This window comes from Cherax quadricarinatus, chromosome 55 (genome assembly GCF_038502225.1).
Source record: "Cherax quadricarinatus isolate ZL_2023a chromosome 55, ASM3850222v1, whole genome shotgun sequence".
In the NCBI taxonomy this organism is placed as follows: domain Eukaryota; kingdom Metazoa; phylum Arthropoda; class Malacostraca; order Decapoda; family Parastacidae; genus Cherax; species Cherax quadricarinatus.
In genome coordinates this window covers 14,200,722-14,228,251 of record NC_091346.1, presented here as the reverse complement: position 1 = coordinate 14,228,251, position 27,530 = coordinate 14,200,722, and the positions used below count along the sequence as shown (strand labels likewise).

The window sequence follows — 27,530 nt, the reverse complement described above, 5'->3', positions numbered from 1 at the left end:
ACTGTCCGGGTTTCCTGTCTGAATTGGTCACTGCCCGGGTTTCCTGTCTGAGGTAGTCACTGCCCGGGTTTCCTGTCTGGGGTGGCCACTGCCCAGGTTTCCTGTCTGGGGTGGTCACTGCCCGGGTTTCCTGTTTGGGGTGGTCAGTGCCCGGGTTTCCTGTCTGGGGTGGTCACTGCCCGGGTTTCCTGTCTGGGGTGGTCACTGCCCGAGTTTCCTGTCTGGGGTGGCCACTGCCCAGGCTTCCTGTCTGGGGTGGTCACTGCCCGGGTTTCCTGTCTGGGGTGGTCACTGCCCGGGTTTCCTGTCTGGGGTGGCCACTGCCCAGGTTTCCTGTCTGGGTTGGTCACTGCCCGGGTTTCCTGTTTGGGGCGGTCACTGCCCGGGTCTCCTGTCTGGGGTGGTCACTGTCTGGGTTTCCTGTTTGGGGCGGTCACTGCCCGGGTCTTCTGTCTGGGGTGGTCACTGTCTGGGGTGGTCACTGTCTGGGGTGGTCGCTGTCTGGGTTTCCTGTTTGGGGCGGTCACTGCCCGGGTCTCCTGTCTGGGGTGGTCACTGTCTGGGGCGGTCACTGCCCGGGTCTCCTGTCTGGGGTGGTCACTGTCTGGGGTGGTCACTGTCTGGGGTGGTCACTGTCTGAGGTTGTTTGGGATGTCGATACGTCACTCTCAGTAATACCTATTTTTTTTTATTATGCAAGTTGCAAGAATTGAAGACTGAAAAATAGGAGAGATGAAGAGAGAGATGAAAGACTAAGGAAGAGAAAGAGGTAGAAGGGAAAGTAAATCAAAGGAGAGGCAGAAGACAGAGGAAGGGCTCCCCGGCCACTCCAAGGCCATAGTGAGGACAAACACAGACCCACCCTGGAAACCCACCCAGAGGGTCCAACCAGAGGGCCCACCCAGGGGGGTCCACCCATGGGGGCCCACCCACGGGGGTCCACCCTGGGGACCCATCCATGGGACCCACCCAGGGGACCCACCCAGGGGACCCACCCAGGGGATCAACAAGGAGACCTCCTCCCTAAGACAACACTATAATTTTTGTAAAGTAAAAGGACACAAGTGCAACTAATGTGACATTTATTGTGGCAACGTTTCGCTCTCCAGGAGCTTTATCAAGCTTGATAAAGCTCCTGGAGAGCGAAACGTTGCCACAATAAATGTCACATTAGTTGCACTTGTGTCCTTTTACTTTACATATTGTCGGTAATTCTACCAACTTTATTACAAACTATAATTTTTCCCTAAGATTCTTCAAGCAAAACTTAATTAAAAATATGAAGCTGAAACAGATCTCTTCAACAATAAATTAATTTAAATTTATCAACATGTCGGTTCTCTGAACCATTCATCTACAAATAAATTAATAAACAATTACAAAAAAAAATGCAAAAAAAGAATTGACAATTAATAATAACTGACCACGTCAGAAATTTAGAAGAGAAACTTGTTAGGTAGAGAATGTTTAAAGATATTATAGGTAAAGAAACACCTATTATTAATACAACTTTTCACCCAATGCGGGGCTTTATCAGGTGGGAGAAACGTCGTTTAAGAGTCAGGTTAGCACTATCTGTTGGTTCTCAGCCATCATCCACAGTAACCACGAGAAGCGGACTAAAGGTGAATCAGTAGATGAATGGTTCAAAGAACCGACACGTTGTTAAATTAGACACCTGTGCAACTCTTGGGTATCTTTATTGAGGAAACGTTTCGCCACACAGTGGCTTCATCAGTCCATACAAAGGATAAACTGTTCTTCAAGTTTATCCTTTGTATGGACTGATGAAACCACTGTGTGGCGAAACGTTTCCTCAATAAAGATACCCAAGAGTTGCACAGGTGTCTAATTTAACAAAGGTGAATGAGGTTGGTTACCTGGAGGTTACCTGGTTACCTGGAGGTTATTCCGGGGATCAACGCCCCCGCGGCCCGGTCCACGACCAGGCCTCCCGATGGATCAGGGCCTGATCAACTAGGCTGTTACTGCTGGCCGCACGCAGTCCGACGTACGAGCCACAGCCCGGCTGATCCGGCACCGACTTTAGGTATCTGTCCAGCTCTCTCTTGAAGGCAGCCAGGGGTTTATTGGCAATTCCCCTAATGCTTGATGGGAGGCTGTTGAACAGTTTTGGGCCCCGGACACTTATGGTAAAGTTTGTCAGGAAACAGGACAAGTGTTTCTTGACGCGGTGTTACACTTATTTTTAACTTTTACTTAAACACATTTCACTCACTGTAGGGCTGTGACAAATACTTAACGCCCTACTATGCGAAAAAGCCGTCATGAAAAGGATTACTTTGAGGTGGGTTTGAAAAGGACCTGCCTAGTATGGGTCAGTAGGCTTACTGCAATGTTCCCTCATTCTTTTGTTCGTCTTATTTACCACAAAATAATCTTTGAACTCCTTTCCCTTCCACTACTCAACCATATTCACCACCGCTAACACACCACGCACCTCTAAACTACACCCTCCCCTCTCTTTAACCCCCCCCGAACCCCCACCTCCACAACTAGACCCCATTCCGTAAGCCCTTTCTTCGGTTCATTTTCCTACACAGGATTTTACAATGCTAGGTTCAGGGTTCCTAACTTTATTTACAAGCTAAGAGCTGTTACCTACATCTACTCATTTGAAAGGTGTTTTTATTGTTAAGAGATATACAGATAGGGAACAGGATGAAGATGGAGCCATCTGTGAGCCAGCAATTTCATTTGGTCAACTGACTTTACATCGTTAGGTAAGACATATGCAACAGTTAGGTATCTTTATTTCGAAACGTTTCGCCTACACAGTAGGCGAAATAAAGATACCTAACTGTTGCATATGTGTCTTACCTAACAATCTGTCGGTATTTTATACCATTTTAATGACTTTACATCGTTGATGTCATTAAGCTGCACAAACATGTTCCAGACACGTGGTGTTTCATAAACAAATTAAATCTGTGTAATCAGTGAATGCCAATAGAGGTGTACTTCAGGAGAGCTTCAGGGAGCCATTATGTGACCTTAATCAACTATTTGTTGTTTTAACTTATATTAAATTATGCATATACATGGTAATTTTATATTCTAGATAAATTAAATATGTCTTTACTGTAGTGACATTTCGCTCACCAGTGGCTTTAAATGAAGAGAAGAAATTCTGGAGACGCTGGAAGACGAAGAAATAATGTGTCTGATTGGTGATAGAGTCAGGTGTGGTGGAGTGTGTTAGGTATGGTAGCACACACAACGTTTCTGCTCCCTCTCTAAGGACCCACGGGGAGATGTTGTCCGGTCCCATTGCCTTTGAGGTATCAAGGTCACTTAGCAGCTTCTGCACCTCCTCCTCAGTTGTGTGTATGTCATCCAACACTTGTTGGTGCTATGTGTGGTGGAGTGTCAAGTGTGGTGGAGTGTCAAGTGTGGGAGATTCCAAACTCACTCAACACTCCTCATTGCAAAACCACCACAAGAACAAACAATTAGATTACCATACAGAACCACCACCACCTCATCAAAACCTCATGACCACTACCAACACCTCACCACCACTACCACCACGACTACCACCAATACCACCACCACCACCACCACCACCACCTCAACACCACCACTACCAACACCACCACACCACCACCACCACATCCAGGGTTAGTTCGCTGATTGAAGTATTAATTACCTTACGATAAGTGGCAACACCAAGGTCCTCTGCTGACCTATTTATAAACCCTCACATCATTTTCCCTCCCTCCCTATGGATATATATATATATATATATATATATATATATATATATATATATATATATATATATATATATATATATATATATATATTATATATATATATATATATATATATATATATATATATTATATATAATATATATATATATATATATATATATATATATATATATATTATATATATTATATATTATATATATATATATATATATATATATATATATATACATACACACCTCTGGCGGTACTTTCTTTATGGTAAATATTTGAAACTTTGTCACACTTCTTTCTTCTTTCCATTTCACTATTTTCTTCCTTCTACATTCCTCTCGCGCCGCCCAGTGACAGTACCTCTCGCGCCGCCCAGTGACAGTACCTCTCGCGCCGCCCAGTGACAGTACCTCTCGCGCCGCCCGGTGACAGTACCTCTCGCGCCGCCCAGTGACAGTACCTCTCGCGCCGCCCAGTGACAGTACCTCTCGCGCCGCCCAGTGACAGTACCTCTCGCGCCGCCCAGTGACAGTACCTCTGCGCCGCCCAGTGACAGTACCTCTGCGCCGCCCAGTGACAGTACCTCTGCGCCGCCCAGTGACAGTACCTCTCGCGCCGCCCAGTGACAGTACCTCTCGCGCCGCCCAGTGACAGTACCTCTGCGCCGCCCAGTGACAGTACCTCTGCGCCGCCCAGTGACAGTACCTCTGCGCCGCCCAGTGACAGTACCTCTGCTCCGCCCAGTGACAGTACCTCTGCGCCGCCCAGTGACAGTACCTCTGCTCCGCCCAGTGACAGTACCTCTGCTCCGCCCAGTGACAGTACCTCTGCGCCGCCCAGTGACAGTACCTCTCGCGCCGCCCAGTGACAGTACCTCTCGCGCCGCCCAGTGACAGTACCTCTCGCGCCGCCCAGTGACAGTACCTCTGCGCCGCCCAGTGACAGTACCTCTGCGCCGCCCAGTGACAGTACCTCTGCGCCGCCCAGTGACAGTACCTCTCGCGCCGCCCAGTGACAGTACCTCTCGCGCCGCCCAGTGACAGTACCTCTGCGCCGCCCAGTGACAGTACCTCTGCGCCGCCCAGTGACAGTACCTCTCGCGCCGCCCAGTGACAGTACCTCTGCGCCGCCCAGTGACAGTACCTCTGCGCCGCCCAGTGACAGAACCTCTCGCGCCGCCCAGTGACAGTACCTCTGCGCCGCCCAGTGACAGTACCTCTGCGCCGCCCAGTGACAGTACCTCTGCGCCGCCCAGTGACAGTACCTCTGCGCCGCCCAGTGACAGTACCTCTGCGCCGCCCAGTGACAGTACCTCTGCGCCGCCCAGTGACAGTACCTCTGCGCCGCCCAGTGACAGTACCTCTGCTCCGCCCAGTGACAGTACCTCTCGCGCCGCCCAGTGACAGTACCTCTGCGCCGCCCAGTGACAGTACCTCTGCTCCGCCCAGTGACAGTACCTCTGCTCCGCCCAGTGACAGTACCTCTCGCGCCGCCCAGTGACAGTACCTCTGCTCCGCCCAGTGACAGTACCTCTGCTCCGCCCAGTGACAGTACCTCTGCTCCGCCCAGTGACAGTACCTCTGCGCCGCCCAGTAACAGTACCTCTGCGCCGCCCAGTGACAGTACCTCTCGCGCCGCCCAGTGACAGTACCTCTGCTCCGCCCAGTGACAGTACCTCTGCTCCGCCCAGTGACAGTACCTCTGCTCCGCCCAGTGACAGTACCTCTGCGCCGCCCAGTGACAGTACCTCTGCTCCGCCCAGTGACAGTACCTCTGCTCCGCCCAGTGACAGTACCTCTGCTCCGCCCAGTGACAGTACCTCTGCTCCGCCCAGTGACAGTACCTCTGCGCCGCCCAGTGACAGTACCTCTCGCGCCGCCCAGTGACAGTACCTCTCGCGCCGCCCAGTGACAGTACCACTGCGCCGCCCAGTGACAGTACCTCTGCGCCGCCCAGTGACAGTACCTCTGCGCCGCCCAGTGACAGTACCTCTGCGCCGCCCAGTGACAGTACCTCTGCTCCGCCCAGTGACAGTACCTCTGCGCCGCCCAGTGACAGTACCTCTGCTCCGCCCAGTGACAGTACCTCTGCTCCGCCCAGTGACAGTACCTCTGCTCCGCCCAGTGACAGTACCTCTGCTCCGCCCAGTGACAGTACCTCTGCTCCGCCCAGTGACAGTACCTCTGCTCCGCCCAGTGACAGTACCTCTCGCGCCGCCCAGTGACAGTACATCTGCGCCGCCCAGTGACAGTACCTCTCGCGCCGCCCAGTGACAGTACCTCTGCTCCGCCCAGTGACAGTACCTCTGCTCCGCCCAGTGACAGTACCTCTGTGCCGCCCAGTGACAGTACCTCTGCTCCGCCCAGTGACAGTACCTCTGCGCCGCCCAGTGACAGTACCTCTGCGCCGCCCAGTGACAGTACCTCTGCTCCGCCCAGTGACAGTACCTCTGCGCCGCCCAGTGACAGTACCTCTGCGCCGCCCAGTGACAGTACCTCTGCGCCGCCCAGTGACAGTACCTCTGCGCCGCCCAGTGACAGTACCTCTGCGCCGCCCAGTGACAGTACCTCCGCGCCGCCCAGTGACAGTACCTCTGCGCCGCCCAGTGACTACCTCCGCGCCGCCCAGTGACAGTACCTCTGCGCCGCCCAGTGACTACCTCCGCGCCGCCCAGTGACAGTACCTCCGCGCCGCCCAGTGGCAGTACCTCCGCGCCGCCCAGTGACAGTACCTCCGCGCCGCTCAGTGACAATACCTCCGCGCCGCCCAGTGACAGTACCTCTGCGCCGCCCAGTGACAGTACCTCCGCGCCGCCCAGTGACAGTACTTCCGCGCCGCCCAGTGACAGTACCTCCACGCCGCCCAGTGACAGTACCTCCGCGTCGGCCAGTGACAGTACCTCTGCGCCGCCCAGTAACAGTGACCTCCGCACCGCCCAGCAACAATGACCTCCTCGCCGCCCAGTAACAGCGACTTCCGCCCTGCCCAGTAACAGTGACCTCCGCACCGCCCAGTAACAGCGACCTCTGCGCCGCACAGTAACAGTGACCTCCGCGCCGCCCAGTAACAGTGACCTCCACGCCGCCCAGTAACAGTGACCTCCGCGCCGCCCAGTAACAGTGACCTCCACGCCGCCCAGTAACAGAGACCTCCGCGTCGCCCAGTAACAGTGACATCCACGCCGCCCAGTGACCTCCTCGCCGCCCAGTAACAGTGACATCCACGCCGCCCAGTGACCTCGCCGCCCAGTAACAGTGACCTCGCCGCCCAGTAACAGTGACTTCCTCGCCGCCCAGTAACAGTGACCTCGCCGCCCAGTAAGTGACTTCCTCGCCGCCCAGTAACAGTGACCTCCACGCCGCCCAGTAACAGTGACTTCCACGCCGCCCAGTAACAGTGACCTCGCCGCCCAGTGACTTCCTCGCCGCCCAGTAACAGTGACCTCCACGCCGCCCAGTAAGAGTGACCTCCTCTCCGCCCAGTAACAGTGACCTCGCCGCCCAGTAAGTGACCTCGCCGCCCAGTAACAGTGACCTGGCCGCCCAGTAACAGTGACCTCCACGCTGCCCAGTAACAGTGACCTCCTCGCCGCCCAGTAACAGTGACCTCCACGCCGCCCAGTAACAGTGACCTCCACGCCGCCCAGTAACAGTGACCTCCACGCCGCCCAGTAACAGTGACCTCCACGCCGCCCAGTAACAGTGACCTCCACGCCGCCCAGTAACAGTGACCTCCACGCCGCCCAGTAACAGTGACCTCCACGCCGCCCAGTAACAGTGACCTCCACGCCGCCCAGTAACAGTGACCTCCACGCCGCCCAGTAACAGTGACCTCCACGCCGCCCAGTAACAGTGACCTCCTCGCCGCCCAGTAACAGTGACCACGCCGCCCAGTAACAGTGACCTCCACGCCGCCCAGTAACAGTGACCTCCACGCCGCCCAGTAACAGTGACCTCCTCGCCGCCCAGTAACAGTGACCTCCACGCCGCCCAGTAACAGTGACCTCCACGCCGCCCAGTAACAGTGACCTCGCCGCCCAGTAACAGTGACCTCCACGCCGCCCAGTAACAGTGACCTCCACGCCGCCCAGTAACAGTGACCTCCACGCCGCCCAGTAACAGTGACCTCCTCGCCGCCCAGTAACAGTGACCTCCACGCCGCCCAGTAACAGTGACCTCCACGCCGCCCAGTAACAGTGACCTCCACGCCGCCCAGTAACAGTGACCTCCACGCCGCCCAGTAACAGTGACCTCCTCGCCGCCCAGTAACAGTGACCTCCACGCCGCCCAGTAACAGTGACCTCCACGCCGCCCAGTAACAGTGACCTCCTCGCCGCCCAGTAACAGTGACCTCCACGCCGCCCAGTAACAGTGACCTCCTCGCCGCCCAGTAACAGTGACCTCCTCGCCGCCCAGTAACAGTGACCTGGCCGCCCAGTAACAGTGACCTCCACGCCGCCCAGTAACAGTGACCTCCACGCCGCCCAGTAACAGTGACCTCCACGCCGCCCAGTAACAGTGACCTCCACGCCGCCCAGTAACAGTGACCTCCACGCCGCCCAGTAACAGTGACCTCCTCGCCGCCCAGTAACAGTGACCTCCACGCCGCCCAGTAACAGTGACCTCCTCGCCGCCCAGTAAGACCGACCTCACAAACTTGCATGCACAATTTATTATTTTTAATTTCCCCTGAGAGCAATACTTCTGCATGCTAAGACTCGCCGCTCTACAAAGTTCTTGGACATTATTTCCCACGTCACCGAGGAGCACAATCCGTCTACGTCTTTGTTCAGTTGAACACTCCTTGCTTTCCTCTTTGTGTTCCACTTTAGCTGTGTTCACTTCGAATCAACACCAGATCTGCTTATACCAGAACTGAAGTGCACAAGACTGGCTGAAACAATTAATTATATTCAGCTTTAACAAAACCGACTGCTCAAAAAACAATAACTGTGCGGCAATCCATCACTTAATGTCAGCAAACCTGAAAAACACGGAGTTAATCTCCTTCAGTCACCACTCTGGGATCTGCAGGCAACCTCCAGTAGTGCTTTTGTGACCAGAGGCCCTACTCGATGGCCTCCAGATGTCAGTGTTATGGAATGACACGGAAGGGGGGCATGACTGGCTTTTTTTTTTCACCATGTAACGATCATGCAGAATAAGGTAACATCATGTTACCTTATTCTGCATGATTTCCAGTTTCATGGACAAGGTAAGAGGTCACTGGAGGGTAAAGTTGCACTCAGATGATCCAGCATCGTATTACTGATGATATTCTTGAACTTATCGGTTGATCAGACCCTGATCCACCACGAGGCCTGGTCTCAGACCGGGCCGCGGGGGCGCTGACCCCTGAAACCTTCTTCAGGTATTGTATAAAACATTTATTGCAGAAACGAGGCTACCAATTTTCTATCTGGAATGACATAAGTTTATTTAGATATAGGTCCACATAAGTACATTAATCATACATAATAACAAATGTGTAAATTACCTACGATATCCCCCCCCCCAAAAAAAAAGTCAGATGACCCCTAGTTGTTTCCATCTGTCTACGAACTGGACTTTACAGGTGGACACAGGTGTGCACTTATGAGGGGAAAATGTAGAGGGAGGGTGTATGTGGGGATGTTGTTTATATTTGCTCTGAGGAAGGTAAGAGGGGTCTAATCTTTGGAATGAAGAATTCCCTCGCCTCTTGACGGTGTTGGGGTCTTACACAGGCTGGGAAATGGGAGGTAGTCGGGTTTGATCCGAGGAAGGGAAGGGTAGCTCCGATTCATAGGATGAAGAGCCATTCGTTACCGTCAAGAACTTCTTCTCCTAAAGTGACAATTAACCCACAAATTGTAGACGTAAACCAAATGATGTTTCGGTCAGTCGTGGAATATTACGAAGTCATGAGTGACGACGTTTCGATCCAGGACGGACAGAAACCTCGTCAAATCTCCATTCCCAAAGTTGAGTGTTGGTGATACAGCTGAGAGGTGTCAGAGATCAAGGTTATTTATTAAACAGTTGGTGATAGTGTCCAGGCAGCAACTGCCTCCACCACACTTTAACATAGTGGAGCGCTAAACTAGCAAGAGTCACACAACGCATGGTAAAATGGAGGATAGGATAGGATATCCCCAACACCTCGGACGAAGACCCCTTCACCAGCCCCAATGAACCCCTCTCCTTGAAGGGAGGAAAATACAGCACCAGCAAGGAGACAGTCACCCAATGAATAGCACAGACGGAGGAAGAAATGAAGGAACATGAACCATTGTGGAGATGACAGAGAGACTGATGCTGCTTGAAGGACTGGAGAACCAATTCGTCAGAGAGAGAATTCTTTGGTTATGAATAATGTGTTTATAATGAAGGACTAAAAATATGAGTGTTGTTATGAGTAAAATGGTGTGTGTGTGTGTTCAAAGGTTAAGTCTCAGCTCCTGGCCCTGCCTCTTCGCTGGCCGCTACTTCAAGAGCCCCGCCGTACCGCACGCAAGCTTGATTGTATGTACATGTGTGATTGTGTGCTCAGTGAAGACTCCGTGTCTATATCACACTGAATAAACCTGCGTGTCGTTTAAGTTATGGAAAAATATTATTATTATCTAACTCAGGATGAGCAAGACACATACAGCAGCTGTGAGAAGACACTATGGTAAGGTATCATGTATCAGCATACATGAAGAAGTAATATACAACTTCCGTAGTTCAGCATTTGAACGCTCGGCTCAATTGATAGTAACAGATCGGTATCCAGGATGGACACTAAGACTGGCATCCCATACCACGGGCGGGGTTAGAACCCGCTATCAGAGAGTCTCAAAACTCCAGACTGTCGCGTTGGACAGTGGCTAACGCCACGATCGCGGGTTCTAACCCCGCCCGTGGTATGGCTTGTTTGCAATCGTGTCATTATGATTGCGTGAGTCGAGTTAAGACTGGCATCTGCAGCCCTTGTCTCTGGAAGGTGTGACCATAATGTAGGGGGACGCACCGCTAATGGCTTTGTGAAAGATAAGTATATAGTATCTAAAGAGTATAATTACCGTACACCTTAGCATGCAGGAGCTACTACTGTCTCACCAATATGACTCTCTGACCGCGGGTTCTATCCCCACCGGTGGTATGGTTAGCCACTACTGTACTTGTTACTAAGATACAACTTGACTATATATAACAAGGTATTCTGTAACTAGTAGTCGACCACCACACATCCTTGATGTCTAGTAACTTCAACTCTACTGGAAGAAAATCCATCAAAACTGTCGTAGCTACTGTGCCTAAACGGGAAGGTTTCACGATATCTTCATCGTGCTACTGAAGTCCAACAAGCTCTATTACCTCGTGCAGACAAGCCATCTTGTGTGATAGAATTCAGCAGAGAAATATATCTATACAACAGAGAAATACAGCCAATTTTATGTTCCTCTTTATTTAGAAGAGGGTAGCTACACACCGCTGGAGTTCTGAGAGTGTAACTATCATGCAGAATAGAGAAGCCACAGGCTGCGGATGTTCATAATTACATTAAATGGGTACACAATAAACGTGGCATACACTTGGAACTACCACCGCCCCGTGTCTTATCCTAGAGGTTGTCTGCTACTCGACTATAATGAACGATACACACTTTACATATACAGTACTGCCGCTTTCTTGAATGTGCTCACTTGGATGCAAATAGTTTTCAACAGGCATAAATATTTTCCAATATATGGGTGTGATGGTGCAGTAGTCCGACCCCTCCGGGTTCAGCGCTTTAATTATAATAATAATCCCGTCTGGCTGAATTAGCCAGTAAAATATTCCTATATTGTGCGTTGACTAACTCGTTGCAAACGATATAAAAAAAACTGCTTTAATATTAGTTACAGCAAACACACACACACACACACACACACACACACACAAATACAAACACGCAGTAAAAAAAAAAAAACTGCTAGAACTTGGGCCAGCTTAACCATCTCGTCCGGATTTTGTCGAGTTTCCCCTAAGTTCAACATGCTTGAAAATCACTACTTTTCTCCTGGTCTGGGAGAGGTTAAGTCGAGCTCTTTCTCGAGTCATTTAACACTTGCATTTGGCGACTTTTTTCTCTTACTGATAAAATACTTAGTGTCACTGATGTTATTGTACATGTCCTTTTATCCTACATTCCACGTGTTACCCTCACTCACCCTTATTTCCTACTCACGTCTAGACCCATGAACCATATTATAATGATCCAGTTGTTGAGAGACAGGAGCTACCACCCGTAGACACGTGTCCTGCGTTGTGCAGATGTTGTGGCTTAAGTGTTTATCATCTTTAAACAGACGAGATATATTCATCAACTTACAGCTGTTCCATAGTTGCGCCATCTCTAGTGACCACCAGAAGGTCTCTTCTGTGTGATCTTCGCTCAGTACCCGTGACCAGAACTTTCATAACCCGACGACTTATTTTTTTTATTTTACACAGGGTTTGACAAGGTTAAGGACTCCTAACTTTATTGGCAAGCTAAGAGATGTTACCTACATCAGCTCATTTGAAAGCATTTTTATTGTTATGAGACATACAAGTAGGGAACAGGATGAAGTTGGAGCCATCTGTGGGCCAGCATTTTCATCTGATCAACTGACTTTATCTCGTTGACATCATCATGCTGTCAACTTATTTTATCCACTGCTAAAAAAATCTTTCTACACTTCCACCTTGGTTGTGTGGATGTCTTCTAGTGTGGGATGAGCTGTCCGTTCTTCCTTCTTCCCTGGTATTATTTTTGTTTCAGTTTTAACCTCTCAGAAGTTTCCTTCTCTTTCAGTCGTTTTAGTTCTTTACCATACGTTAACGAGAAGCATTTTTTCTTTCTATTTTTCCCGTTTTCTAATATATTTTCAGATAGTCTCAGTTTTTCCTTTCGTGCAGAAGCATAATCAATGCTATTTTGTATGCTTGCTTCTCTCTACATTTGTCCTCTATATTTCTTCTGTACTCTTCTGCACTTACCTTTGGCCTCCCTGCAGCCCTCAACATTACTAATTCCAGTTTTTTCTGTTATTTCCTGGGTTGTCTTGCCTTCCAGTTGCCTCTTCCAGTTAAATCTTCCAGTTACCTCTTCCAGTTACCTCTCAGGGAATGTCTCTCACCTTCAGAGGTTTCTGGTTCTCTCCTTCCAGCTCCGCTTCGCCTACAAAATTAAAACTTGGAGGAACGTATGTTTATTTTCACTGATTTGTTCTTCTTGTGGTTCAAGACGTGTGAGCAAATACTTGGAACATTTGACTGCGTTTCGGTTTTGAAACATTATTGATTCATCGTATTGGGAGTGAACAAGGCCGAACCATAGCTCCTCTCCCCGCCTCTAACTCTGACACTAATAATTCCCTGTCTCATGGGGCCCTGTTATACGTGTTTATTCTATTAGTGCGCGTAATATACACTGAGGGCAGCGAGGCAGCGCAGATCAGAGGCACGGCTGCATAATTAATGCAAATGTATTTATACCTGAATTATTTAAAACAGCGAGATGAAAGATATAAAAACAATTTTTTTTAAGTTTATAATTCTGTGAGGAGTTGAGGTTCATCATAGTAACGCCCATGGTAGCGCTCGCATGGTAGTGACGACCATAGTGAGGCCTGGAGAATACCTGGACCTGGACGCCTATGGTAGTGACGACCATGGTAGTGACGACCATGGTAGTAACGCCCATGGTAGTGACGACCATGGTAGTGACGACCATAGTGAGACCTGGAGAATACCTGGACCTGGATGCCTGTGGTAGTGATGACCATGGTAGTAACGATCATGACAGTGACGGCCATGGTAATAACGACCATGGAAGTAACGATCATGGCAGGAAGGACCAAAATTATCCTAATGAAAAAGAAGAGTACACATCTGCCATGGATCATGGAAACACTGGTCCCTATACTCAAGATGGAGACCAACATCTCTCTCTCTCTTGTGGTGAAGGATCTGCTGCAATGTCTGCTTAATTAAAAGTAGCCTGAGTAAGGCACTTGTCGCTTTCTGTGTCTCGTTCTCTCTCTCTCTCTCTCTCTCTCTCTCTCTCTCTCTCTCTCTCTCTCTCTCTCTCTCTCTCTCTCTCTCTCTCTCTCTCTCTCTCTCTCTCTCTCTCTCACTACTCTCCCTAATAGAAAAGTCGACAAGACTAACTTCCTGCTAGCTGTTATTAAAATTTAAAAAAGTGGGAAACGAGTAACCCTCACAGTGTGTAGTGGTGGGAAAGGTGTTGCGGTAGTGGCGCTATTTCTGCAGTGGTAGTGCTACCATAGTGACGATGCTGCTGTGGTGGTGCTACAATAGTGACGATGCTGCTGTGGTGGTGCTACCATAGTGACGATGCTACTGTGGTGGTGCTACCATAGTGACGATGCTGCTGTGGTGGTGCTACCATAGTGACGATGCTGCTGTGGTGGTGCTACCATAGTGACGATGCTGCTGTGGTGGTGCTACCATAGTGACGATGCTGCTGTGGTGGTGCTACCATAGTGACGATGCTACTGTGGTGGTGCTACCATAGTGACGATGCTGCTGTGGTGGTGCTACCATAGTGACGATGCTGCTGTGGTGGTGCTACCATAGTGACGATGCTGCTGTGGTGGTGCTACCATAGTGACGATGCTGCTGTGGTGCTACATAGTGACGATGCTGCTGTGGTGGTGCTACATAGTGACGATGCTGCTGTGGTGGTGCTACCATAGTGACGATGCTGCTGTGGTGGTGCTACCATAGTGACGATGCTGCTGTGGTGGTGCTACCATAGTGACGATGCTGCTGTGGTGGTGCTACCATAGTGACGATGCTGCTGTGGTGGTGCTACCATAGTGACGATGCTGCTGTGGTGCAACCACAGTGACGATGCTGCTGTGGTGGTGCTACCACAGTGACGATGCTGCTGTGGTGGTGCTACCACAGTGACGATGCTGCTGTGGTGGTGCTACCATAGTGACGATGCTGTTGTGGTGGTGCTACCATAGTGACGATGCTGCTGTGGTGGTGCTACCATAGTGACGATGCTGCTGTGGTGGTGCTACCATAGTGACGATGCTGTTGTGGTGGTGCTACCATAGTGACGATGCTGCTGTGGTGGTGCTACCATAGTGACGATGCTGCTGTGGTGGTGCTACCATAGTGACGATGCTGCTGTGGTGGTGCTACCATAGTGACGATGCTGCTGTGGTGGTGCTACCATAGTGACGATATTGTTGTGGTGGTGCTACCATAGTGACGATGCTGCTGTGGTGGTGCTACCATAGTGACGATGCTGCTGTGGTGGTGCTACCATAGTGACGATGCTGCTGTGGTGGTGCTACCATAGTGGCGATGCTGCTGTGGTGGTGCTACATAGTGACGATGCTGCTGTGGTGGTGCTACCATAGTGACGATGCTGCTGTGGTGGTGCTACCATAGTGACGATGCTGTTGTGGTGGTGCTACCATAGTGACGATGCTGCTGTGGTGGTGCTACCATAGTGACGATGCTGCTGTGGTGGTGCTATCATAGTGACGATGCTGTTGTGGTGGTGCTACCATAGTGACGATGCTGCTGTGGTGGTGCTACCATAGTGACGATGCTGCTGTGGTGGTGCTACCATAGTGACGATGCTGCTGTGGTGGTGCTACCATAGTGACGATGCTGTTGTGGTGGTGCTACCATAGTGACGATGCTGCTGTGGTGGTGCTACCATAGTGACGATGCTGCTGTGGTGGTGCTACCATAGTGACGATGCTGCTGTGGTGGTGCTACCATAGTGACGATGCTGCTGTGGTGGTGCTACCATAGTGACGATGCTGCTGTGGTGGTGCTACCATAGTGACGATGCTGCTGTGGTGGTGCTACCATAGTGACGATGCTGCTGTGGTGGTGCTACCATAGTGACGATGCTGCTGTGGTGGTGCTACCATAGTGACGATGCTGTTGTGGTGGTGCTACCATAGTGACGATGCTGCTGTGGTGGTGCTACCACAGTGACGATGCTGCTGTGGTGGTGCTACCATAGTGACGATGCTGCTGTGGTGGTGCTACCATAGTGACGATGCTGTTGTGGTGGTGCTACCATAGTGACGATGCTGTTGTGGTGTGCTACCATAGTGACGATGCTGCTGTGGTGGTGCTACCACAGTGACGATGCTGCTGTGGTGGTGCTACCATAGTGACGATGCTGCTGTGGTGGTGCTACCACAGTGACGATGCTGCTGTGGTGGTGCTACCATAGTGACGATGCTGTTGTGGTGGTGCTACCATAGTGACGATGCTGTTGTGGTGTGCTACCATAGTGACGATGCTGCTGTGGTGGTGCTACCACAGTGACGATGCTGTTGTGGTGGTGCTACCATAGTGACGATGCTGCTGTGGTGGTGCTACCACAGTGACGATGCTGCTGTGGTGGTGCTACGATAGTGACGATGCTGCTGTGGTGGTGCTACCATAGTGACGATGCTGTTGTGGTGGTGCTACCATAGTGACGATGCTACTGTGGTGGTGCTACCATAGTGACGATGCTGCTGTGGTGGTGCTACCATAGTGACGATGCTGCTGTGGTGGTGCTACCATAGTGACGATGCTACTGTGGTGGTGCTACCATAGTGACGATGCTGCTGTGGTGGTGCTACCATAGTGACGATGCTGTTGTGGTGTGCTACCTCACATCGTTCCATTTAAGAGAATTAGTGACCTCCGTCTCTAAGCTCAGACACTGACTAACTAGGTATTGGCCGTGTGGTATACCTGGAGTATACCTGGAGAGGGTTTCGGGGATCAACGCCCCCGCGGCCCGGTCTGAGACCAGGCCTCGTGGTGGATCAGAGTCTGATCAACCAAGTTGTTTCTGCTGGCCGCACGCAAACTGACGTACGAACCATAGCCCGGCTGGTCAGGTACTGACTGTAGGTGCCTGTTCAGTGGTGCGACATGTTGACGGTAATGAACATCCATAACCGGCTAATTATGAATTTATTGTTGAAGGTCGTAACACCGACAGCAATAGGGTCAACTTAAAAAAAAAAAAATGAAAATATTCTTCTTACAGCGAGACGTTCTTCCAATTAAAAGGTGTTCTGCTACGTGTCCCCTCAAAGAGGGGTCCTTTACGCCTCTGAGGGGACTTTAATCCAAGAAATTAGACCTGATCTCCCCTTCGTTTGATGGAACCTGATTGCCTGGCACCAGGCGCTGTATGCCCCTATGATTCTCATGATTTTTCCAACCCAGCCACCCAGGAAGACTGGGAACTACAACCCAGCCACCCAGGAAGACTGGGAACTACAACCCAGCCACCCAGGAAGACTGGGAACTACAACCCAGCCACCCAGGAAGACTGGGAACTACAACCCAGCCACCCAGGCAGACTGGGAACTACAACCCAGCCACCCAGGAAGACTGGGAACTACAACCCAGCCACCCAGGAAGACTGGGAACTACAACCCAGCCACCCAGGAAGACTGGGAACTACAACCCAGCCACCCAGGCAGACTGGGAACTACAACCCAGCCACCCAGGAAGACTGGGAACTACAACCCAGCCACCCAGGCAGACTGGGAACTACAACCCAGCCACCCAGGAAGACTGGGAACTACAACCCAGCCACCCAGGCAGACTGGGAACTACAACCCAGCCACCCAGGCAGACTGGGAACTACAGCCCAGCCACCCAGGCAGACTGGGAACTACAACCCAGCCACCCAGGCAGACTGGGAACTACAACCCAGCCACCCAGGAAGACTGGGAACTACAACCCAGCCACCCAGGCAGACTGGGAACTACAACCCAGCCACCCAGGCAGACTGGGAACTACAACCCAGCCACCCAGGCAGACTGGGAACTACAACCCAGCCACCCAGGCAGACTGGGAACTACAACCCAGCCACCCAGGTAGACTGGGAACTACAACCCAGCCACCCAGGTAGACTGGGAACTACAACCCAGCCACCCAGGTAGACTGGGAACTACAACCCAGCTACCCAGGCAGACTGGGAACTACAACCCAGCCACCAAGGTAGACTGGGAACTACAACCCAGCTACCCAGGCAGACTGGGAACTACAACCCAGCTACTCAGGCAGACTGGGAACTACAACCCAGCTACCCAGGCAGACTGTGAACTACAACCCAACTACCCAGGCAGACTGGAAACTAAAACCCAGCTACCCAGGCAGACTGGGAACTAAAACCCAGCTACCCAGGCAGACTGGGAACTACAACCCAGCTACCCAGGCAGACTGGGAACTACAACCCAGTCACCCAGGCAGACTGGGAATTACAACCCAGCTACCCAGGCAGACTGGAAACTACAACCCAGTCACCCAGGCAGACTGAAAACTACAACCCAGTCACCCAGGCAGACTGGAAACTACAACCCAGCCACCCAGGCAGACTGGGAACTACAACCCAGCCACCCAGGCAGACTGGGAACTACAACCCAGCCACCCAGGTAGACTGGGAACTACAACCCAGCCACCCAGGTAGACTGGGAACTACAACCCAGCCACCCAGGCAGACTGGGAACTACAACCCAGCTACCCAGGCAGACTGGGAACTACAACCCAGCTACCCAAGCAGACTGGGAACTACAACCCAGCTACCCAAGCAGACTGGGAACTACAACCCAGCTACCCAGGCAGACTGGGAACTACAACCCAGCTACCCAGGCAGACTGTGAACTACAACCCAACTACCCAGGCAGACTGGAAACTAAAACCCAGCTACCCAGGCAGACTGGGAACTAAAACCCAGCTACCCAGGCAGACTGGGAACTACAACCCAGCTACCCAGGCAGACTGGGAACTACAACCCAGTCACCCAGGCAGACTGGGAATTACAACCCAGCTACCCAGGCAGACTGGAAACTACAACCCAGTCACCCAGGCAGACTGAAAACTACAACCCAGTCACACAGGCAGACTGGAAACTACAACCCAGTCACCCAGGCAGACTGGGAACTACAACCCAGCTACCCAGGCAGACTGGAAACTGCAACCCAGTCACCCAGGCAGACTGTAAACTACAACCCAGTCACCCAGGCAGATAGGGAACTACAACCCAGCCACCCAGGCAGATAGGGAACTACAACCCAGCCACCCAGGCAGATAGGGAACTACAACCCAGCCACCCAGGCAAGGCATGGGACCCCTCCTACTGCCACAAGGGATGGGACCCTCCTGCTGCCACATGGGATGGGACCCTCCTGCTGCCACAAGGGACGGGACCCTCCTGCTGCCACAAGCGACGTAACCCTCCTGCTGCCACAAGGTACGTAACCCTCCTGCTGCCACAAGGGACGGGACCCTCCTGCTGCCACATGGGATGGGACCCTCCTGCTGCCACAAGGGACGTAACCCTCCTACTGCCACAAGGGATGGGACCCTCCTGCTGCCACATGGGATGGGACCCTCCTGCTGCCACAAAGGACGGGACCCTCCTGCTGCCACAAGGGACGTAACCCTCCTGCTGCCACAAGGGATGGGACCCTCCTGCTGCCACAAGGGACGGGACCCTCCTGCTGCCACATGGGATGGGACCCTCCTACTGCCACAAGGGACGGGACCCTCCTGCTGCCACATGGGATGGGAACCTCCTGCTGCCACAAGGAATGGGACCCTCCTGCTGCCACAAGGGACGTAACCCTCCTACTGCCATAAGGGACGGGACCCTCCTGCTGCCACATGGGACGGGACCCTCCTGCTGCCACAAGGGACGTAACCCTCCTACTGCCACAAGGGATGGGACCCTCCTGCTGCCACAAGGGATGGGACCCTCCTGCTGTCACAAGGGATGGGACCCTCCTGCTGCCACAAGGGATGGGACCCTCCTGCTGCCACAAGGGATGGGACCCTCCTGCTGCCACAAGGGATGGGACCCTCCTGCTGTCACAAGGGATGGGACCCTCCTGCTGTCACAAGGGATGGGACCCTCCTGCTGCCACAAGGCCACAAGGAACGGGAACCTCCTGCTGTCACAAGGGACGTAACCCTCCTGCTGCCACAAGGGACGGGACCCTCCTGCTGCCACAAGGGACGGGACCATCCTGCTGCCACAAGGCCACAAGGAACGGGAACCTCCTGCTGTCACAAGGGACGTAACCCTCCTGCTGCCACAAGGGACGGGACCCTCCTGCTGCCACAAGGGACGGGACCATCCTGCTGCCACAAGGGACGGGACCCTCCTGCTGCCACAGGGGACGTAACCCTCCTACTGCCACAAGGGATGGGACCCTCCTACTGCCACATGGGATGGGACCCTCCTGCTGGCAAAAGGGACGGGACCCTCCTGCTGCCACAAGGGACGTAACCCTCCTACTGCCACAAGGGGTGGAACCCTCCTGCTGCCACAAGGGATGGGACCCTCCTGCTGCCACAAGGGACATAACCCTCTTACTGCCACAAGGGACGGGACCCTCCTGCTGCCAAATAGGATGGGACCCTCCTGCTGCCACATGGGACGGGACCCTCCTGCTGCCACAGGGACGTAACCCTCCTACTGCTACAAGGGATGGGACCCTCTTGCTGCCACATGGGATGGGACCCTCCTGCTGCTACAAGCGACGGGACCCTCCTGCTGCCACAAGGGACGTAACCCTCCTACTGCCACAAGGGATGGGACCCTCCTGCTGCCACAAGGGATGGGACCCTCCTGCTGGCACAAGGGACGGGAACCTCCTGCTGCCACAAGGGACGTAACCCTCCTGCTGCCACAAGGGACGGGACCATCCTGCTGCCACGAGGGACGGGACCCTCCTGCTGCCACAAGGGATGGGACCATCCTGCTGCCACAAGGGACGGAATCCTCCTGTTGCCACAAGGGACGGGAACCTCCTGCTGTCACAAGGGACGGAACCCTCCTGCTGCCACAAGGGACGGGAACCTCCTGCTCTCACAAGGGACGGAACCCTCCTGCTGCCACAAGGGACGGGAACCTCCTGCTGCCACAAGGGACGGAACCCTCCTGCTGCCACAAGGGACGGAACCCTCCTGCTGCCACAAGGGACGGGAACCTCCTGCTGCCACAAGGGACGGAACCCTCCTGCTGCCACAAGGGACGTAACCCTCCTGCTGCCACAAGGGACGGGAACCCCCTGCTGCCACAAGGGACGGAACCCTCCTGCTGCCACAAGGGACGGAACCCTCCTGCTGCCACAAGGGACGGAACCCTCCTACTGCCACAAGGGACGTAACCCTCCTACTGCCACAAGGGATGGGACCCTCTTGCTGCCACATGGGATGGGACCCTCCTGCTGTCACAAGGGACGTAACCCTCCTGCTGCCACAAGGGACGGGAACCCCCTGCTGCCACAAGGGACGTAACCCTCCTGCTGCCACAAGGGACGGGAACCTCCTGCTGCCACAAGGGACGGAACCCTCCTGCTGCCACAAGGGACGTAACCCTCCTGCTGCCACAAGGGACGGGAACCCCCTGCTGCCACAAGGGACGGAACCCTCCTGCTGCCACAAGGGACGGAACCCTCCTGCTGCCACAAGGGACGGGAACCTCCTGCTGTCACAAGGGACGGAACCCTCCTGCTGCCACAAGGGACGGGAACCTCCTGCTGTCACAAGGGACGGAACCCTCCTGCTGCCACAAGGGACGTAACCCTCCTGCTGCCACAAGGGACGGGAACCCCCTGCTGCCACAAGGGACGGAACCCTCCTGCTGCCACAAGGGACGGAACCCTCCTGCTGCCACAAGGGACGGAACCCTCCTGCTGCCACAAGGGACGGGAACCTCCTGCTGCCACAAGGGACGGAACCCTCCTGCTGCCACAAGGGACGTAACCCTCCTGCTGCCACAAGGGACGGGAACCCCCTGCTGCCACAAGGGACGGAACCCTCCTGCTGCCACAAGGGACGGAACCCTCCTGCTGCCACAAGGGACGGAACCCTCCTGCTGCCACAAGGGACGGGAACCTCCTGCTGCCACAAGGGACGGAACCCTCCTGCTGCCACAAGGGACGGGAACCTCCTGCTGCCACAAGGGACGTAACCCTCCTGCTGCCACAAGGGACGTAACCCTCCTGCTGCCACAAGGGACATGAACCTCCTGCTGCCACAAGGGACGTAACCCTCCTGCTGCCACAAGGGACGGGAACCTCCTGCTGCCACAAGGGACGGAACCATCCTGCTGCCACAAGGGACGTAAACCTCCTGCTGCCACAAGGGACGGGAACCTCCTTCTGCCACAAGGGACGTAACCCTCCTGCTGCCACAAGGGACGGGAACCTCCTGCTGTCACAAGGGACGGAACCATCCTGCTGCCACAAGGGACGGGAACCTCCTGGTGCCACAAGAGACGGGAACCTCCTGCTGCCACAAGGGACGGGACCCTCCTGCTGCCACAAGGGATGGGACCCTCCTGCTGCCACAAGGGACGGGACCCTCCTGCTGCCACAAGGGACGGAACCCTCCTGCTGCCACAAGGGACGGAACCCTCCTGCTGCCACATGGGATGGGACCCTCTTGCTGCCACAAGGGACGGGAACCCCCTGCTGCCACAAGGGACGGGAACCCCCTGCTGCCACAAGGGACGGGAACCCCCTGCTGCCACAAGGGACGGGAACCCCCTGCTGCCACAAGGGACGGGAACCCCCTGCTGCCACAAGGGACGGAACCCTCCTGCTGCCACAACTGCAGCACTGAACCACTAAACATTATATTCTCTGCCAGTAATGTTAAATATCTTCCGTCTCTTAAACATTAAGCCCAGCTATTTTTTCCGAACTTTTCTACACACTAATAATAATAATAATAATAATAATAATAATAATATTAATTATTATTATTATTATTATTATTATTATTATTATTATACAATGATCTTTGTTGTGTGTCTGATAGTTCTTATTCCTGCATTATCTATCCTGTTTAGGAGGTTTAATCTGAGGTCATTAATATATTTATGAACCCCATTAAGGGATTAATTTATGAATCCCCAGCAGCAACAGCCTGGTTGATCAGGCTCTGATCCACCAGGAGGCCTGGTCACAGACCGGGCCGCGGGGGCGTTGACCCCCGGAACTCTCTCCAGGTAAACTCCAGGAGCATAATTTATGAGCCCCCATTAGGAGCATAATTTATGAACCCCTTTAAGGGAATAATCTGAACCTATTTTTCAGATGAAAATAGTAATATCAGTGAGATAACAAGAACCATGTACAGGCGCCTCAACTTTTATTACGTTGGTTTGTAGTCATCCGGATGTGATAGAAAAAGCGCTATTGAGATGCCACATAATTGACGAGATACTTGGACTAGAATATCCTCTGATAAGCTGTTACGATAACTGACGAGATACCTGGACTAGAATAACCTCTGATAAGCTGTTACGATAACTGACGAGATACCTAGACAAGAATATCCTCTGATAAGCTGTTACGATAACTGACGAGATACCTAGACTAGAATATCCTCTGATAAGCTGTTACGATAACTGACGAGATACCTAGACTAGAATAACCTCTGATAAGCTGTTACGATAACTGACGAGATACCTAGACTAGAATATCCTCTGATAAGCTGTTACGATAACTGACGAGATACCTAGACTAGAATATCCTCTGATAAGCGATATTCTTAAGAGAAATGCGATATTCCCAGTACAGATATTCCTAGGACAGAGATATTCCCAGCACAAATGTCATATTCCTAGGACAAGAAGACATATTCGTAATACAAGTGATATATTTCAAGAGATATTTCTAGAACAGAGGATATATTTCTAGAGCAGAGGATATATTTCTAGAGCAGAGGATATATTTCTAGAGCAGAGGATATATCTCTAGAGCAGAGGATATATTTCTAGAGCAGAGGATATATTTCTAGAACAGAGGATATATTTCTAGAGCAGAGGATATATTTCTAGAGCAGATGATATATTTCTAGAGCAGAGGATATATCTCTAGAGCAGAGGATATATTTCTAGAGCAGAGGATATATTTCTAGAGCAGAGGATATATTTCTAGAGCAGAGGATATATTTCTAGAGCAGAGGATATATCTCTAGAGCAGAGGATATATTTCTAGAGCAGAGGATATATTTCTAGAGCAGAGGATATATTTCTAGAGCAGAGGATATATCTCTAGAGCAGAGGATATATTTCTAGAGCAGAGGATATATTTCTAGAACAGAGAATATATCTCTAGAGCAGAGGATATATCTCTAGAGCAGAGGATATATTTCTAGAGCAGAGGATATATTTCTAGAGCAGAGGATATATTTCTAGAGCAGATGATATATTTCTAGAGCAGAGGATATATTTCTAGAGCAGAGGATATATTTCTAGAGCAGAGGATATATTTCTAGAGCAGAGGATATATCTCTAGAGCAGAGGATATATTTCTAGAGCAGAGGATATATTTCTAGAGCAGAGGATATATCTCTAGAAAAGAAGATAAAATATCTGCAACATTATTCCTCCTGGATGCAAATAAATAGGATAAAATACAGAAGCATGGAAAAGCAGGCTTCCAGCAGCAACAGCCTGGTTGACCAGGCAAGCACCAGACGAGCCTGGCCCATGGCCGGGCTCCGAGAGTAATCAAACTCTCGAAGCTCTTCAAAGGTAAGGTAAGACATTTCTGGAATAGAAATATGCATGAGAGAGAGAGAGAGAGAGAGAGAGAGAGAGAGAGAGAGAGCAGTACTCACGTTGGGTGGGACTCCAGAACGAAGGCGTCAAACTGTATGACGACGTGGGCGGTGGGTGGGGCGGTGAGGATGGTGTGGCAGGTGCGGGTGGGCGGGTAGTGGGCGGGGAAGCCTGGAGAGGTGACGATGGTGGGCGGGGCGTGGGGAGAGAGGGTCAGAGACCTGTTGCAGGACCATCTTTCCTTCTCTGGCTCGGCTGTGGGTAGACCAAATAAATGCATAGTTAGTGGGGACACGTGGTTAGAGGCGTGGTTAGTGTGACAAGGAGTTAGAGGCGTGGTTAGTGTGACAAGGAGTTAGAGGCGTGGTTAGTGTGACAAGGAGTTAGTGGCGTGGTTAGTGTGACAAGGAGTTAGAGGCGTGGTTTTAGTGAACACTCTTAGCGTGGGCGCGATTAATTTACCTGTAACCTGGTTAGTTAGGGATTAATTAGTTGAGAGCATTGTTAGTTTGGAAAGGGGTTAGTTAGGGCGTGGCTCGTTGATAAGTTTACCAGCTGGGTGATTAGCTAAGGTCGTGGCAAGAATATAGTAGTTGTGTAGTTTGTGGTCGACGCGTGGTTACCTGGAGGTTACCTGGAGGTTATTCCGGGGATCAACGCCCCCGCGGCCCGGTCCATGACCAGGTGGTGTGGGTGTGGAGAGTTTACAGATCAGTGGAAGCAAAAGGTCACTCGTTGCACAACACAAACCACGTCCAGCCAACACAAACCACGTCCAGGCACTATTAAAACTCAACACAGATAAACCTCTCCCTCGATGTAAGCAAAAGGAGCAGTACAGAGTGCAGCATTAGTTCCTAATGAACTTTAATACATGCATTGATGGAAAATAACCACAGGGGGAGTTAAATGATAGCTCCAGGCCTTTCGTGTTGCAATCAACACCTCAGGATGGCACACTAAGTTGCACAGAGAGGAGCAGGATTCCTTGCAAGGCAGGTGCATGTTCCAGGGTGAGAGTGATCTATTCTTAATATACCGATAATCGTCTCGTAGCAACGCTTCTTAAGGAAGAAGGAACAACTGATCTAGCATAAGTAAATAAGTTTATTCAGGTATACATAAATACAGTTACATAGAATTAACATACATAGCAGCATATGTGTAGAGAACCTGGGATAACCCAAAAGAGTCAGACACAGTATCAGTATAGATCGCTGTGTCATCTGCTACCCTTTCAATGTACATTCTGCCGAATCCTTTTAAGGTACGGGTTTTTGAGGGGTTACCTGGAGGTTACCTGGAGGTTATTCCGGGGATCAACGCCCCCGCGGCCCGGTCCACGACCAGGCCTCCCGATGGATCAGGGCCTGATCAACTAGGCTGTTACTGCTGGCCGCACGCAGTCCGACGTACGAGCCACAGCCCGGCTGATCCGGCACTGACTTTAGGTATCTGTCCAGCTCTCTCTTGAAGGCAGCCAGGGGTGTAGATGATTCTGTTTTAGGCTAGGAGGAGTAGCAATGTTCAGGGACTTGGCTAGGCTGAGGGACGTGGCTAGGTAATAATAATAATAATAATAATAATAATAATAATAATAATAATAATAATAATCTTGATTTTTACAAGTACATGTAAAAGGTATACATGCCTAGCTGTTATACTACTATATAGAAAGCCGCTTGTTATGCAGAGCAATTCCCACAGATTAGGTCTGTTGTCCCAGGATGGGACCCACACCAGTCCACTAACACCCAGGTACTTATTTTACTGACGGGTGACCATGGACAGCAGGTGTCTTAAGGAAACACGTCCTAATGTTTCCAGCCGTGCCAGGGATCGACCCACGGACCTCAGTGTCAGCTGAGTGCGCTACCAATAGAATAATCAAACAAAAATGTGCAAAACATTAATATCCACAATAAGACATACTCTGCTGGTCCACTTTTCTGCTCTCACCCTGAAGGGTAATTATGTAGCTTCAACCACAACACTGACCAGCCTCTTCCTTCCATCACAGTGACGGCTATTCCACCTCTAACAGCCCCACCCCAGTTAACTCTACCTCAACTTACCCCACCCTGATCTAACCCACCCTGCTCTTCCCTTCACAGACCCACCCACTCGGTCCCACCCACCCCACACTCTCCATCACCAAAGGTCATTTATTTTTGCAACGTGTTCGCAATATAAGCGTTGCAAATTAAAAAAAATAAACAAAATCTTGTATATGTAAGCGGTTCAATTCACACCGCTGCAGCTATAATCTGCATAATTTAATTCAACACAAACCGTTTCGAATGAATATTAACTGAACACCGGATTGTTGTCCCGTGTGAGCGAGTACACTTTATTCTCTCACTGTGGCAGTGTGGGAACTTCTGATACTTGAACTCTCTTCACTGTACTCACCTATTTGTGGTTGCAGGGGCCGAGTCTTAGCTCCTGGCCCCGCCTCTTCACCGGTTGCTACTAGGTCCTCTCTCTCTCTCCCTGCTCCACGAGCTTTATCAAACCTCATCTTAAAACTATGTATGGTTCCCGCCTCCACTGCGTCACTGTCTAGGCTACTCCACGGCCTGACAACTCTATGACTGAAGAAATACTTCCTAACTGTGTACATCATTCAGTGTTCTTGGCATTTAAAAAAGTACAAGAGAAGACCAATGATAAAATTAACAAAACTACCAACATGAACAAAATCCAGGAGACAAAAATACGATCATACCAAGTTAACATAACCGGCATCTGGTTAACAATTTCATTAAGTAAATAATGACAAAAGGCTCTCGTAAAAGTTCCTCGAGATCCCCACAGGCACAATGGTAATTATACAAAAGCCGTAACTAAAGTGGAAAGACCTCGCCGTCAGCAAATTGTTAAAATTTGTTGAACATTCAACTAAGCTCCACAAGCTTCACGGAGAGGAACGCACGAACACCTATCAACAGGTAGTTATGGCCTATAAGCGTGTGCCCAAATTCCAATCACCAGATATTCGTGTTGAAGGAGGTCAAAAAATTTACGTCCTGCAGAACGCAGCATAACTTGTTTCTCCTCTGTGGGGCCCACCGGGCCTGTCATTTCACAAGGACATACCTCTGGACATAACTCATGAAGTTACTTTGTAGAGTAAGTTCATTATACCAGCCTTTGTCTACATCTGTCCATTTATTTCCTGTGAGATCAGGCATCAAACATGGCTCGGGTACCAACATG

General features: G+C 51.4%; 1 protein-coding gene across 15 annotated transcripts in view; it reads right to left on the bottom strand.

The window, feature by feature from the left end:
• Positions 1 to 27,530, bottom strand: part of LOC128699018 (uncharacterized) — a 657,033-nt gene that overhangs the window by 132,901 nt on the left and 496,602 nt on the right. For all 15 annotated transcript variants that reach the window (XM_070096843.1, XM_070096846.1, XM_070096852.1 and 12 more), the window contains one exon: positions 24,371 to 24,566. In XM_070096843.1, the coding sequence (XP_069952944.1) occupies positions 24,371 to 24,566 (196 nt within the window). The remainder of the gene's footprint in view (positions 1 to 24,370; positions 24,567 to 27,530) is intronic.